The sequence below is a fragment of the Monodelphis domestica genome, chromosome 2 (genome assembly GCF_027887165.1).
Source record: "Monodelphis domestica isolate mMonDom1 chromosome 2, mMonDom1.pri, whole genome shotgun sequence".
Lineage (NCBI taxonomy): Eukaryota > Metazoa > Chordata > Mammalia > Didelphimorphia > Didelphidae > Monodelphis > Monodelphis domestica.
In genome coordinates this window covers 478,187,167-478,203,831 of record NC_077228.1, presented here as the reverse complement: position 1 = coordinate 478,203,831, position 16,665 = coordinate 478,187,167, and the positions used below count along the sequence as shown (strand labels likewise).

Here is a 16,665-nt window from a genome sequence, read left to right as displayed (position 1 = left end):
ATTTAATAAATGTCCACATTTCCTGAAATTATATGATCCATAGTCTCCCTCCCTTCTTCCCTCCTCCATCCTGAAGCTAATAAGCAATTCAATCTGGTTTATATATGTATTATCATGCAAAATATATTTCCATGTTATTTATTTTTAGAAGTGAATAATCTTATAAAACTAAAACCCCCAAACATATACATAAATAAATGATAAATCATGTTTTTTCATCTGCATTCCTACTCTAAGTTTTTTTTTCCCCCTCTGGAGGTGGACATTCTTTTTCATATGTCCCTCAGAATTATTATGGTTCATTTCTGTTAATGGAAAAGTCTGTTTCATTTAATAGATCCACAATATTGCAGTTACTGTATATAATATTCTCCTGGTTCTGCTTATTTCACTCTGCATCAGTTTGGGTAGGTCTTTCCAGCTCTTTCTAAAATCATTGTTCATCATTCTCTATAGTACAATAGCATTCCATCACTATCCTATACCACAATTTGTTCAAGCCATTCCCCAATTGAGGGACATCCCTTCATTTTCCTTTTTTTTTTTGCCAGCACAAAAAGTACAATTATAAATATTTTTGTGCAAACAGAACCTTTCCCATTTTTAAAAATCTCTTTGGTCTAGACTTAGTAGTGGTATTATTGGATCAAAAGGTATACATACTTTTATAACCCTTTGGGCATAATTCCAAATTTCCCTCCAGAATAGTTGGATCAGTTCACAACTTCACCAGCAATGCATTAGGTACAAGGACTATCTTACTATCCCCTGCAGAGTATGCTAAGTACCTAATAAATGTTTTGTTCATTTATTCATTCTAACTGTAGCTTCAATATTCACCATGTGGTCTTAGCTTAATCATTTTGAGTCTCAGTTTCCCCATGCCCATTTGGGGATAAAAATAGTTGCACTAGCTACCTCACAGGATTGTTAAACAAAGTGCTTTGCTACTCTTACGGCGCTAGAGAAACATGAGTAATAATGCTGAATTCCCCAAAAGTATGCCAAGAGCAGAAATGTCATTTTCCTACTCCAAGGGGGACGTACATTTTCCACCCCATCTTTCAGGACTATTTCCAAAGCAGAAATCTCAAGCCGTCTAGTATTTCGACGTAGCCTGGAGCCTCCTAGAAAGCCATGGGTTTCCTTTTCAATAGTATACCCTTATCCCACTCCCAGTCTTGCCAAGCCATTGGAGAGCTTTTGGAATCTTCCATTAGGCGAGTTCGGTCCAGCCTCGAGGGGCCTTCCAAGCCACAGAGGAGGCGGAGTGTTGCCTAGCAACCCAGGCGAAGGCTTCTAAACAAGCAGTGCTCGAAATCTCCATTTGTTACTGTTACTGGTGAACTACATTCCTCCGCTGCGTTCGCTTTGCGCTATGCCCCCTACTCGAGATCCCCTTCAGAACCCCAAGTTCGAAAATGAAGATTCCTACGTGGGCAAAAGGGAGGGCCAGGTATATCTCCAGGGATCTTGGGAGGGTTGCTTCATTTCCTTTTTACAAGGCAGAGAGACAGCGCCACTTGGGAGATGGAGCGCAGGATTTCGAATCTGAAGATTTGGCCTCCAGTCCTTGTCCAGACAATTGGCTGGCTGTGTAACGTCAAGAAAAACGTAAACTCCTGGGCTTGGTCGGCTTAGCCACCCAGGAGTCTTATTTACAAATAAATGTTTTCCGGTCTTCCTACGCCAGCTTCGGAAGTTTATGGTTCATGGGGTGCTCTGAAGATGGCATTTCTAGGCTAATAAGCATCTCAAAGCGAGCGTTTCCATTTAAAACGTTGCTCTAAACTAGCTCCAAACTAGCTCCGTTTCCTTAAGAACCACTATCTCAGTATTCTACCACTTCAAGCCTTGAGTCATTCAGAATGAAGAGTGGGTGCTCTGAAGGGATGTGTTTCCAAACTCCGGGATTTTTAAAATGTAACTAACAAATATTTGTTAAGGGTCTTAATCTTTTGAATCATATTGCAAAGACTTGTGCATTTCTCATTTACCCCAATATAGTAAACATTTGTGTGCTCGTCTGTCTTTGCATCCTCAACCCTGGAACAATGTTTCTAATAGAATAGCCAATTTGAATTTGAAGGAAGCAACCAATATTCAAGGCTCTAGTTGGGAATTAATTTTTTTTTTCTATTTGAGTGATTGGAATACTTGAAGTCGGGAAAGATGAAAGTTAGCGTAATCACTACTTTATATTAAAAAAAAATCAAAGAGCCTTATTCTCTATCTCCCTAAGCTTCTAAGGCACACAGCTAACAAACTTTTGCTCTAGAAAGATAAAGGGTATACACTGAAATAATTGTATGATATATGCATATGTGATAAATGTGTGTATATAAGATATGCTTAATTTTAATGTAATTATATTAGCTTTAATAAGATATGGATATTTATAAATATAAATGTATTTATATTTAGTTAGGGTATTATTTATATTTTGATGTTTCCAGAAAAGTTTTTCTTTTATTTCTCATGAGATTTTAAAATTCTTTGATGTCTCTATATCATAACACTTGTTGACCAATCCATTATTTAAGGTTTTTTCCTCCCTTTGCCTGTGGGACAAATTTTCCTGATTTTCCCTGCTTCTTTTATTCTGCCAGTTATCAAACTTTGAAACATTCAAGAGTCAAGATGCAGGGGACAACTGTCCTCCTATGTCTATCAAGATGCTACTTCTCATTGCAGAGGGACAAATGAACAGTTGTTATGAAAAATACCAGGACATAACCTTGTAATGGCTATGATTTGTATCTTTCAGAAACTCCCTTACATGAACCCACCTCATCTTATCCAGCAGCAGAATCCCTGGCACCGACTCCATGCAACTACTACAATTGCCAGTGTCAGGCGAGATGTTTATTTCTATGATCCAGAGGTACAGAGTACTAAGAATCTATTTCCTTCTGGCATAGAACCATTAGAACAGTTTTTAAAAGAAAGATGATCAGACCATAACCTTCTGGGAGGTGTCTCCTTCCTTGAATCTATGATCTAAAAGTCTACCAAAAAAGTAATCCAGAACTCTCCTGTCCCACTCTCCATTCCTTTCTCAGGTCTTTGGGAAAAATAATCACCAAGAATGAGTTCTGTTCTTGGCTCTAGTTAACCTTGAGCAAATCACTCTCTCTCTCTGTAGCTTCCCATTTTCCACTGGCTAAAATGAGAGAAGCCTAACCAGGGGATGGATTAATATAATCTCATATAATGCAAGTCATTTACACAATCCTCTGAGGGGTCTTGATTAGAAAGGGAAGTAGAATTAGACTCCTCTAAATAAGCAAATCAAATTTAGGAATAGTTAAGGGATTATTGGGGTAAGCAAATGAAGGGAACTTCTTACTAGGCCTTAAGGCTACTTTAAGCTATTAGAGCTTAAAACTGCAATAAGATTTTTGGGACACTTGAAATAAGTACTTGCTGCTGCAAGTAGAATCCCTTCTAAGCTCTCAAAGAAGTAAAAAGGAACAAAGCTTGTCCAGAGCAAAAGGCCTATAAATGACTGTCCTGCTGACCTCCACTGCAGATTCCCCAGGATGACTTGGATTTCCGAATAACATCCTTGTACAACCACCATACTGGATTGTTTCAGGACAAGGCACAGTCACTAGTCCATCATGAGACCGTCTATGATACTCATGGGTAAGTGGATTGGACAATGAATTCTAATGAAAGCAATCAACACTGGAAGGAGAATTTAGGCCTGAACTACTTTGCTGAATCCACCCATCATCCTTTTCCTTCAACTTTGCAGTATGATTATGTCAAATACTCAACTCAAGTAACACCTGGAAGGTTGCAACCCTTCTATGACTAGGTATATAAGTCATAAGGAAGTTTGATAAAGCCAGGATCACAATAAATATCATAAGGAGAATTTGAATGTAGACCATTCTGCCTCCAAGTTTGAGGTCCTATCCACTAGGCAACCCTGCTTCTGAACTAGGATCACAAAAAGTAAACTAATGACTTAAAAAAGTCTAATATTCTACTTTGGGTATATAAAAATATTTTATATGTACCCATATAAACTCCCCCCAGTACACACACACCTAGTATAAATTTTTCATGTTTTTTTAGTGAATGTCTAAATGGGCAGAAATCTGTCCCTACCCACCTTTGCTAGATAATGCCTTTACACTATTTCACTCTGGCTACTATTGATCCTTGGCAAGTCACTTAATTGTCTCAGTACAGTTAAGTGACTAGTCTATGGTCAATAGGAAAAATTATTTTAGAAAATATTTAGCCTGTAATCCAATTACTTAACTAGAACTACTAAGCAAGGCCTAATAGGCCCCAAGGATGCAAAAGCAGAATTGAAAACATCCTTGCCCTTATGATAAAGAGTTTGAGTAGTTTCAATTCTATTGGAAAGAGATCTTAAGAGTTAGGAATTAGTATGTAGCTATTAATGAGTGAGAGCTGGGATTTCAACTCAGGTCTCTCAATTGCTATGATATTTCCACTAAATTATGAAGATTTAAACCCATGAATAGTATCTGAATCCAAGTCTTCCTGACTTCAAGTCCTGCATTATATACATCATGCCTCTTATACATCATGCCTCTTTCCCACTTATTCTCGTATGAATCTGTCAAAGGTTCAGAGAAGCATAGATTTAATGAGGGAAACTTGAAGGTCATTGAATCCAACCCCCTCATTTCACATTTGGAAAAACCGAGGCCTAGAGAAGATAATTTGTCCAGCATCAGTCAGTGTCTTAGATAGCACTGAAAACCAAGTTTCCAGAGTCTAAGACCATGATTGCATCCACTTTGTTCCTGTTTGTACCTTTGCTCCTCATATTCCTCATATGGGCTTGAGGATGAAAATCCTTCCACTATCTATCTCACAGGATCAAATGAGAAAATGTATGCAAAAATGCTTTATAACCATAAAGGTACTATATGAGTTTTTAATCACAATTTAAAGTGATTTTGAAGTTTAAAAAAGACTTCTGACCATAGGTACCTTGAACTTCTGGGAAGCTAGGTTCACAGGTCAGCTTTGGAATTCGGCTGGATTTTAAACCTCTCCTGGTTTCTTTCCCTGTTTTGTTCCAGAGTTGTCAAACTCCAGCACCCAGATGAGATAGTCCCTCCTACTCCTCTACCTCCCATCACTACCAGGGCATTGATGAGGCATTGGATCAATCCCAAGAAGGAATCAATCCACAGTGTCCAAGGGACCATAGGTGAGGCTGGCTGATAACTGGCAAGGTGGATATGAAAAATGTTTGTCTTAAAAAGGCTCATAGACCACAAGTTTTCCTTACTGAAGCCAGTAATATTTAGTCAAGGCAGTGTCTGGTACTGCCACCTACTGGGGAATATCATAGTTGGTGAGCATGTGGGTGGTTCAACCTAGTCAAGGAGACAAATGACATTCCCAGGAGTAGAGAACTGAAGACAGCAACCACTTCTCTTAGAGCAAGGAAAAACTGTTACACCTTTACTTGACTTCCTGAACCATGAAATAATCTCCTTCAACAATGCATTGAGACCTCAAGGGTAAGGGATTCTCAGAGGGCAGTCAAAATGATCATCAAAGCTTATTAACTCTTTTTTTTAATTTCTCTACAGTGGCCCCTCACACTGCGGCCACCAATGGTGGCTACTCCAGAAAGACTGATGGTGGCTTCTTTTCCACCTAATTTTATTTACTTACTCACTTGAGTAATCCTTGCAGAGCCTTGGACATCTGCTAGCCCCTCCTCCTCCTCCATTAAAATAATTTTATGTTTACATGAAACCTTTGAAGATATCTGATCTTTCTCAGGGTTGGGGAGGTGGGAAGGGGAGTGCTTACCATCTGGATCTCTGCAAAATGTGGGGGACTTTTCCCAGAGTCAAAAACAAGTCCAAGCTAGAATTCTCTCAGTATTGAAAAAGTTGTAAAAGGTAAATTTAAAAAAAAAAATTTTTTTTTTGAAACATGAATTTGGAAAGGAAGAACAAGGGGTTGGGTAGGGGAAGCTTGTAAATTAAAGGCAGCTAAGTGAAGTGGATAGAGTGCCAGAACTAGTCAGGAAGATTCATGGTCCTGAGTTAAAATGCAGCTCCAGATACTTCCTGTGTGACCCTGGGCAAGTCATTTAACCCTGTTTGCCTCAGTTTCCTCATTTTGTAAAAAGGAACTGAAAAAGGAAATAGCAAATCACTCCTGTATCTTTGACAAAAAAATGGGATCATGTAGAGTCAGAAACAACTAAACATGTAAGTTAGTCACTTTTTTGTGGTTCTGGACCCCTACTCTGATTAGATCTTTTTTTTTTATTTTTTATTTTTTTTTTTAACCCTTACCCTCCGTCTTGGAGTCAATACTGTGTATTGGCTCCAGGGCAGAAGAGTGGTAAGGGCTAGGCAATGGGGGTCAAGTGACTTGCCCAGGGTCACACAGCTGGGAAGTGGCTGAAGCCAGATTTGAACCCAGGACCTCCCGTCTCTAGGACTGGTTCTCAATCCACTGTGCTACCCAGCTGCCCCCTCTGATTAGATCTTTTTTAAAATTATTTTTAAGTATTTTCCCATGGTTACATGATTCATGTTCTTTCCCTCTTCAGATTAGATCTTCTTAAATATAACCTCTAAAAATCTATAATATTTCTTCCCCAGACACATTATTGGGGATTTCTGCACCCTTTGGTTCAATCTGCTGGTCCTATCTTTCAATTTAGGGATTCAAGTCAAAGGTTCTGGCCTATTTCTTTCCACAGTTAATCGACTCATCCATGTGATATTCAGCTGTTAAATTACTTAAGGGTCCAGGAATAAAGGAAGGACTGTTCTCTGAGCTGTTTCTAGTCTCTTATCTGAGGTTTAACATTCAAATAGCAGTGAAGTAGATTCCATTTACTGTTAAATTTAGAACTAGGAAAAATTTGATTTCCAGGTCATCCTGGTAGCTAGCAATTTCATCCTGGCACATGATATTTTTCTACCAGGAAAGTAAGTCCAGAGGAGGTGACTTACAGGAAATGGAAGAAATTTTATTTGAGGGCTAAGACAAGTTATATAGAGACAAAGATGGATAGAGTGAAATTAAAAGGTAGAAAGCAAACACTAAAGTAAAAGGGACAGGACTTGAAGGATAATAGGGGCTTATGGCACTGGGGATGGAGGCAAGATTGGGTATCTTTTTTTATTGGATACTAATGATAATTCAGTTTGAAAACCCTTTAAGTATAGGTGTTCCTTAATTCCTTAAAGCCCTCTTCTTTCTATACCTTTTCATTGGTGATTTCCATTTCTAAGAATTATATAATTCCTCTATTCACAGGACTCATCTTCAGTCCCTCCAACCTCTTTTCTTCAGTCATGCATTTCTAGCTGACAACTGGTTATTCTCTGTCAAGGCCCCTGATATTAAACACATATAAAACCAAACTTCTAACTTCATCCTCTGCCCTTCTACATCTGACTTCTCCAGTTCATCACCTTTAAGTATATAACCATGGAACCACATTTGATCTCTCTCTCCTTCCTCAGTTGTCAAACTTGATCTGATCTGTCTCTACCCATGCAAATTTCCTTCACATCCTATCTTTCTCCAGCCATCTAGTTCCAATCTCTAGTTCCCCTAGCCATCTTCCCTGTTCTGTCTGAATAATCTTCATTGAACATGATCATGCTACTCCTTCACTCAGAAACCTTTACTGATTCCTCTTTGCCTCCCTAATAAAGCAAACTTCTGGCCCTGACATTCAAGGTCACCTATAATCTGACTTCAGTTTAATCATATGAAGAACTATACTGTTCTTCACATAGTCCCAAATTGTTCTAACCAAACTGGTCTGTTCTCTGGTTCTTATTCTCATCCTGTCCTCCCCCAATTCTATGTCTTTGCTTACTACCTCCTCTCTATCTAGAATGATCTTCACACACATACAGAGACCTATGTTTCCTAGGCCCAAATTAGATACTACTTTTCTGTGAAGCTTTGTTACTCCAGATGAAAGCCATCTTTCTCTAAAATTCCTCTTTGTGCCTTGACTGCACTATTCCTTTGTAGCTTCCTCTCCCTTCCTATCAGTTATTTGTGTATTTTACTCATTAGTCTAAATTCCTTGAAAAGCTGTCACACTGCAGCTAGGTGGCTCAGTGGAGAGAAAGCCAGGCCTGGAATACTTAGTATTAATTCTAAGGTAAAAGATAAGTATAAACATATGTGTATATGTATAAAATCACATTTCCCTAGGCCATGCATTTTGCATTGACTATTTCCCATGTGTGGAAAGCTTTCCTTCACTTTAGCATTTTAGCTTCCTCCAAGATTCAAATTCTGTAGGCCTTTGCCAATTTACCACTTCCCCCAAAACCTTCTCTCTGAGATTACCTTTCATCTACTCTAAATAAATCCTTTTTTCAAGTATTTATATGTTGTTACTCCATTATAATATGAAGTCCTTACAGGAAGGCAGGGTGGTGCTACCTTTTTTTTTCCTGTATCCTTAGCACCTAGTGTTTGGCAAAGCAAACCCCAAATAAATGCTTAGTGATCTGATTGGTTTTAAAGTCCTTTGAATTCTGGCTCTATTCTACCTTTTCAGGATTAATAAACTTTTAACAAATTTAATATAGAATTGTGCCCTAGCTGCAAGTGTCTCCCCTCTGAATGTTTACATATATACATGTAAAGCTTTATACCTGTTTAGGAAGAAAACCTATTTATATAGTTATCTGGGAACATATATTGTTTCCTCCATATATTATAAACTTTCCAGCTGAGACTTTTTTATCTTGAATCTTTGTCTTAAACTCCCAGTTTAAGTAGTGGGCAATTACTAAATGGCTGATTGATAATTGTTACTAATGGCTATAATTAAGCACTGTACCTGTCCAAAGGAACCAGATCCAGAGCTAGAAGAAATTCCAGGGGTTATTAAGGCCAATCCCCTCGTTTTACATCTAAGGAAATGGAGGCCCCTAGAAATTAAGTGACTTGTCTAAAGTCAAGTATCAGTTGGTGACAAAACTCAAACTGCAAGGCTCTACTCCATCCAGTAGTCCTATAAATACCTGAATTATATTATTCTTTAGCATGAAAAGGAGATCCCGCCACTGATCCCATCCAAAGTCATCATTTGGTGAAAGCGGCCAGAGGCCGGAAGAGGGAAGATAGTCCTTCTCCTCTAGGCTTCCGGAGAAGCTGCTCCCAGCACCAGAAAGCAGCGCTGGCCATTGGCCGGTGGGGGAATCCTCTCAGAGCCCACCGGAGCTAGACCTAGGGGTGGGGGGAGCACCTGAAAGCAGGGATCCCCAAATAAGCCTCTAGGCCTCCGGCGCTGCTGCTCCCCACACTTGGATGCGCATCTGGCCATTGGGGGGGGGGGGGAGGGTCGCCGGCCCCGCAGGAACTGGGGATGCCAAGGGGTGAGGGGTTAGGGAGGCGCGGCGGCTGGCTCGCTCAGATCAGAATCGCCTCGATACTCAAGGGCAGGGACAAGCCCCGCCTCGTCTATCTGATCAACTCATCACTTCTGAGCGCCCGGCCCGGCCAGGCCCGCGAAGGGCTGGCTCCGGGGAGCCCGGGAGCGGCCGCCGCCGCCTGTTCGCATAGGCCTCGCCGCACAGCGCCCCGACCGGGGCTTCGCGGGAGGGGAGCTTCTCATCTCGGGTCAGGCCGGCGGGGCAGGAGCGCGACCCGATCAAATAAGATCAGCGTGTAGGGGGGGAGAGGTTTAGGGAGGGCCGGCTCGGCATACAGACATGCGCTCGCCTTGCACACACACTGGCACTCTGGCCTTGCACTCACACACACACTCAATCGCCTTCCACACGTCCTTCCGCACGTAACTCGGCCGCCTCACGCACACCAAGCAACCGGTATGCAGAACCCGCGTCCCTGCCCAAACCCGGCTCCCGCCTATAAAACTTCACCCCTTCCGGCAACACCTTTTATAGGTTCTTCGCCTTTTCACGCCCCTCCCCACCCGTCTCAAAGGATTGTGGGAGCAAACCACGGAGCTCTAGCCATATAGAGCGTCGTCCAGCCGTCGTTGGCCGGCAATATTTGTTGCCGCCCCCTGGCGCTGGAGGAGGGGAACCAGCCAAGCTGAGAAAGAACAAGGAATCTCCGTTCCCTACAAAAAACGTAACACATCCCAAGTAAAGCAGAAAATAATGAGTAGTTATAAATGTGTTGGAATTGAATAACATATAGCGCTCCAGACTAAGAACTCCCCTCGCCACAAGTCTGCGAGATGGGGCATTTGGGGCCAGGACCTTTGATAGCTTTGGTATAGCAAACCCCTGACGTGGCAACTGCCTTCCCCCAAAGCACTCAGCTAACTCCTAGTCTTGAGTTGACGGTGAGAGGCTCTAGTGCATTGCCTAGGGGTCTAGAACCAGTCGTATTCAGAACCTGAGCTCAGATCTTCCTCACATCAAAGCCTGCCCTATATTTGTTTTGCCCTGATGCCTGCCGGGAAATACTACAATGATTACTGCCCCATTTTACCAAAGAGTTGGGACCAAACACCAGAGGTTTAGAGGTAGCCCGCCCAGTATCATATCATTAGTAAATATCAGACAATTTGAATCTCTGTGTCTCCTCACAGTGCACTGGGGGAGTAATTCTTCCCAAGTCCAGTCACTATTCATCTTTTTCTGAAGATATTTTCTTGATTTAGAGTAGAGTTTTCTGATTTAGAGTATAAACTCATTGAAGACAAATTGTCATGTTCTTGTTATATGACCGGTGTTTTGCATATAGGAGATATTCAGGATACTTTTGATGGGGTCCCTGCACAGCCTTCAGCTGCTTTAAATAACAAAACAAAACAAAAAAAACCAAGTTCTCCATCTCCTTCAATGTAATGATTCTGACAATTCAGAAAAACCCAAGGATCAGGTCCGAGATGAATTCTTTTGACCACCTTTTAAAATGAATGTGTCATGTAGCTAGGTGGATAGAGTGCCAGGCCTTGGAGATGGAAGGTCCTGGGTTCAAAATAGACCTCAGATACTTCCCAGCTGTGTGACCCTGGGCAAGTCACTGAACCCCAGATGCCTAACCCTATACCAGTCTTTGGTTTATTCTAAGACAGAAGATAAGGTATTTTGTTGTTGTTTTTTTCATGTATGTTTCCTGTCATGGGCATTGTATCCCCAGAAACTAGGCAAACTATTATCAGGGAAATTCCTTTCCTCCCTTACACCCTCTGACTCCCAACCCAGAACCTCTGACCCTGAGAGGATTATCCTCCTTTTATTGTCCCATTGATTTGGGATGGACCAAGAGACACACTTCATCCATCTGTCTTCCAAATCATGAGAACCACTCCTATGCCTTCAGGGAAACCTCCTCCCCAACCCCTTGCCCTAGAGTCAAGTTTTCATTGCTGTAAAAGAATATAAAAACCCCAGAACTGAGGCATTATGGGAGCAACCTCCCAAGTTGCTCCACTCATTCTGTCTTGCTTGCCAAAAATTCAAGATTACTAATAAATCTCTCTTTACTTTTAAGTTAATTTTTGGAATATTGCATTCTTGCAAAAGGTATCCTTCCTGAACCCCAGGGGTACACCTCTGCACCCTACAACATTTCCTATGAATTAATAATACAAAATGAGCAAAAAAAAGGAAAACAATCTACATAGACTACAATGATGTAAATGGAAAGACCAATAAAACATTAGAAACTGAATAACTCAAAATTATAATGGCCAAGCCTGGTTCCAAAGCAGAAATATAAGAAGATTCTACCCTCTATTCCATTCTTTGAAGCAGTGGAAAATCATGGCTATGGGACACTGCATTCACCACCAGGCTTTTTGGATATGTGGAAACATTGTTTCTTGCCTTCTTGATTATAGACATGGTTTGATGGAAGATGGCTTCCTACTGGGAAATGTAAAAACAACTCATCAATAAAATAATTGTTTAAAAAGATACATGCTTTTATACACCCACCTGACATGGGCACTGTACCCCCAGAAACCCAGGCCAAACATTATGAGGGAAAACTCCTTTGCCCTTGCATCCTTGTGACTCTTAACCTAGAAACACCCAATGACCCTACCCAGGGTCCTGAGATGTTTACCCTCTTTTGTCCTCTAGATTTAAATTGGACAAAGAAATGAATCTTTATGCCTCCAGGCAGACCCCAGTCAGATGACCACCGCACCCCACCAAATGCCTGAGGGACTAACATCCTGGTCACCAGGACCTAGCATCTAAAGAGTATATAATCCCCAGAATTGATGTCATCTGGGGAACAACCTCTCCATCCATGCTGTCCCCATGAAGGAACAGCCTTTCCTTTCATGCTGTCCTCCCAAGGAACTGCCCCCCTTCCTGCGGTTCTACCTTGCTATGCTCCTGGCCACTCTCAACATTACTTTCTAAATTAATAAATCTCTTTTTGTTTTTAAGCTAAGTTTTGGAGTCATTGCATGCTTGCAAAAGGCATCCTTCCCGAACCCCAAGGGTATCCTTTCCACACCCATAACACCACCTTTTCTTTGCAGAAGTAAAGAACTGGTGGTGAAACATAGTGTGCCACATCAGACCAGCTTTTTAAATGTTTCTTAATTTTTCTTAATTTGTTTTCCTCTCTTTTAAAAATTATTCATTATTTTAAAAAAATAAACAAAAAAGGCAGCATGGCTTCGGAACCAGGACAACCCTAGGTTAAAGTCCTTTCTCTGACCCATCCTACTGTATGATCCTATTCAAGTCATTTAACTTCTCAGGTCTTAAGCAACTCTCTAAAACCTTAAGCTGTGTTGGGGTCCAGTGCTTCGCCCACCACCATGGAAGACCCCCAGACAATGCAATCAAGCAGGAGGGTCCTTTATTCTGGTACGCACCAGGGGAAGCTCAGCACAAGAGTTCCACCTGCAGTGGTGACTGCGGAGTCTTTTATACCCAGTGCCTGACAGCATATCACTAGCCACCATACGTGGCCCACAAGTTTCTCCTGGACTCTACGTTTTGGGCGTCGGCACATTTAGGTTCCCTGACAGGGGTCTGTTGGTCAGATGTTCTACAGTGATATGTGCTGTACTGACCAAGCAGCTCCCTGCTTGGGGCTCCTTCATTCCCAACTCCTTTTCCTCTTAGGGGGCAGAGGGAAGGCCTGTCCACTCTGGCAGCTTGTGGCCCTCCGTCCGGGGCTCGCTAGGGGTCGGTACTGTTGTCGGAGGGCCAACACCTGGGTGGCACCCAGCCGGCCTTTCATGAACCGAACAAGGCGGGTAAAAACGCAGGGGCCAAATGTCAAGAGTAGGGTTAAGATTATGAGGGGTCCTATGAGGGACGTGACTAGGGAGAAGAATTGCAAAGGTCGTGTACCAGGGGCCGGCAGTTTCCCTCTCTGTCAGGGCTTCTAGACCCTCTAGTAGCTTGCTCAGGGAGTCCCTAATAATCCCTGAGCGGTTAACACAGAAGCAGCACTCCTCACCCAAGGCTGCACAGAGGCCCCCTCCTTAAGGAAGAGGAGGTCCTGCTTGGCATAGCAGGTCACTCGGGGTACTATTGTGAAGGAGTGCAGCGGGCAGTGAGGGAGCTAGGGGAGACACAGGGCTGTAGGCCAGAACGGGGGCATAGCCAGTGCGCTCCTGCGGGTGGGATAAGGTATCTCCCGATTGAGGGATACTCTGTGACAAGGGAGGGGGAAACCAAGAGGGGGGGGAGAAAGTGAAGTAATGGAAGCGAGGCTGCAGACAGTGTCTTTAGGGGCGTCCTCAGTGGATTCCAGGGTCCCAGGTGGAGAACTGCCTGGAGATCTGAAGGGTGTCCTGTCACTCCTCTCGATTGGCAGACCAGTCACAAGGGGAAGTCAGCCCCTAAGATAGAAGTGTACTGGGGCAAATAGCAGATAGGAACAGGACATTAATACAATAGCAATTAATATTACACATTTGGGTATCTGAGCCAACAGACTTCAAACTTAGAAATCATCTTCTGACAGGAACAGATCCCTTCCTGAGTTGTTTGCAGAGCTGGTAGGTGATGTTTCTGTTAAAGTATATCCTATTGCAAAATACACATTAACTATAACATCTAAAAACACTGGAGTAACGATATCTTACAGATGAATTTCCTTACCCCAGAGGCTGGGGAAACCAAGAAGGCTGTGAGCTATCTTTCCAAGCTCAAGAACCAAACCTCAACTGTGGTAAATTAAGGCTCCAAATACATGCCATCTAGGAATAAACTCCACTTATTTCTCAAAGCATGTTCCTAACAATTTGGGAATTCCCAATTATTAGGGTTGTTTGAGGAAATGGAAACTTTAATATCACAATTTGCATTATGTGCTGATCATGGGAATTGTCTCGAAGGAAGACGGCCCTGAAAGGGAAATATCTCCAAGTCACAAAAGACACACCAAGCAAGGCTGTCACTTGCCATTGTTCTACTCGAGGATCGTCAGGAAAATTCAGTCCAAAGTGAGCCTTGGGCTGCCTTCTCTATAGCCATCCTAGGACTTTTTCTCTCCTTAGAGCACTTGCCACTGGATGCCAGAGGCCTTCTTTTCCTTAAAGGACAAGTCTCACCCATTAACAGCTCAGAGAAATTTGCTTATCAGCAATCCAGGAACAAATCTCCACACCCCCAAACAAGCCTTTAATATCCCTACAAGGCTGATCACACTATTATTTTCATGTATTTACACATCAGGTGTAGTCACATGAGTGCTGAATTAAGTAGTTCCCTATAAACCAGGGCTGTATCATTTCCTGGACCTAGGCCATCTGAAAGACTAAGACAAGCTCATGCAGGAATCACTTCAGGGTAACTGTCCAAAGAATCACGTGTGATTTTCCCACATACATTACTTTACATATTATCCCTAAGTTAAAGAGCCAATTATGAGAGCAGAACATTCATCTGTTCCCTTTCACCTTCTCTCTCCCTTTCTGTTCCTCCAAAACCCTCTGCTTAAAAGCAGAACACACTGTCCATTCTTCCTTTACAAACCCACATACTAAAGCTTTATGGACTTTAAATCAAAGTCCCTTTCTTCCAAATTCAAACCCAACATACCTCCCCACTTTTTCTAACATGCTTTTACTATCATAAGTCAAACAACCAGCCCCCTGGTATCACTTCAATTGCTAATCAGTAACCCCAAAGAATTCTGATTTAAAAAGATTACATCATTGAACAGTCTTTAGCATAGAGCTCAACCATTATAAATTTCAGTTCATAGTACAAATTGGTAGACTGAGGTAACAAACTATATGGTTGAGTCAGATTTACAGTGAGGTTTTTTTTTACATCCAAACAATACTTAAACACATTTTAGCAGCCACTCACATAACAATCATAAATTTCTGAGCAAGCATTTTCACATATATGCCATTTTTAACACCCTAACTATTCTTTGGCTATTGTTTGCCACATATATCCTTATACAGATCAAAATGTAATCAAAATATCAACCAACAATCCCCAGAACTCGTATGAAGTAACTTCATCAATTACATATCACTCAACTCATTTTATCATTCTGGACCTGGAATGTTTGTAGTGAGATTCCACAGCTGCAAACAAGGCTTTTTTTTTTTTTTGGTCAGACAGGGCTGGCAATATTTGCTTGCTTGAGCACCTTAAAACCTCCATTTCTACAATTAAGATATACTCATCTTTAAGTTCTATCACACAGCGGTTGTTAACTCTTTGAAGCCCCTATGTCAGTTCATAATGTTATAAGCACTTCTTTCTCCTTCCTGGGTGCAAGGAAGGGGTTAATAGCTTCTGAGCAATTTTATCCCAAGGCCGCTGGCCTTGACTTAGCTTTTATTACTTAGCAACCTTGGCCCATCCTTCTTTAACCAGTGAGCTCACTATAATGTAAAAGTTTGAATGTATCAAACCCCCTTCATAATAATTTAGTCTCAGTGGATTTCAATTCGAACTCCACACTTCCAAATAACTCTGATTAAGTCCTTTAGCAATGTTTCAGTGTAACCAAACTGAGGTGCAAAGCATTTACCTGTACTTCTCTCAAACCTGTCTAAAGTAGAATAGAAGCTCCAGTTTAGTCTCTTTCTAGCTCAAAACATTGCTACATTCCTAATTTAAGTCCATCAACATTATTCCAATTTATAATTTGTTGTGTCTATTTCACACTAGAATTCATAGTATCAATTAATATCTATTCATTACTCTTATTGAAGTGGAGCACTTCATAAAATGAATCCAGACACCCCAAAATTCAATCAGTAACTTATATATATAGGTTATAAGACATAAAGTTATTTCCCTTCACATGTACTTAATCACTTTTCCCTACTTAGCTTCATGTTACCTGGCATTCCAGCCTGACCTCTTTGATATATCTGAAGCTAGACTGTATTTAATCCTCATGAAAAGCCCTCTCGATTACAGGGCTGGTTGAATTTATCTTGTTAAGGGCACACAGGTTGTATGTCATATACCCTTAACCTATTTAGGTGGAAAACTTAATCCTCTTCATAATATAATGCATACATATTTAGCATTCACTCAGCATTACTAATTTCCAGCATTTGGCATCTAGATTACAAATTCCTTCCTATGCATTTTGCATTTTGCACATTTAAAAACAATTCATATAACCTTGATTAAAAACATTATTTAAAAATTTCCTCTTTTGTAAAACATCAATTCTTAGCATTTATCTCATTAATCCCATGCACAGATTAACCACTTTGAAAAAGAAAAA

General features: G+C 41.3%; 1 protein-coding gene and 1 non-coding gene across 2 annotated transcripts; one reads left to right on the top strand and one right to left on the bottom strand.

Moving 5' to 3' along the window:
* The first annotated feature begins 1,272 nt into the window (after positions 1–1,272).
* CFAP276 (cilia and flagella associated protein 276) lies at positions 1,273–5,760 on the top strand. The gene is made up of 5 exons (XM_001381899.3): positions 1,273–1,456; positions 2,768–2,884; positions 3,533–3,648; positions 5,073–5,203; positions 5,592–5,760. The coding sequence occupies exons 1-5, from the start codon at positions 1,379–1,381 to the stop codon at positions 5,660–5,662; spliced, it is 513 nt and encodes a 170-aa protein (XP_001381936.1). The 5' UTR covers positions 1,273–1,378; the 3' UTR covers positions 5,663–5,760.
* Positions 5,761–9,414: 3,654 nt separating this feature from the next.
* LOC130457826 (small Cajal body-specific RNA 2) lies at positions 9,415–9,858 on the bottom strand. The gene has a single exon (XR_008917095.1). It is a non-coding gene; the product is annotated as a small Cajal body-specific RNA 2 (non-coding RNA).
* Between the last annotated feature and the right edge of the window lie 6,807 nt (positions 9,859–16,665).

Bases quoted from the DNA above. Each gene is read 5' to 3' on its own strand.
- CFAP276 (XM_001381899.3), top strand. From the start codon at position 1,379: ATGCCCCCTACTCGAGATCCCCTTCAGAACCCCAAGTTCGAAAATGAA. The intron at 1,457-2,767 runs GTATATCTCCAG...TGTATCTTTCAG, and splicing joins TGGGCAAAAGGGAGGGCCAG to AAACTCCCTTACATGAACCC. The intron at 2,885-3,532 runs GTACAGAGTACT...CCTCCACTGCAG, and splicing joins TTTATTTCTATGATCCAGAG to ATTCCCCAGGATGACTTGGA.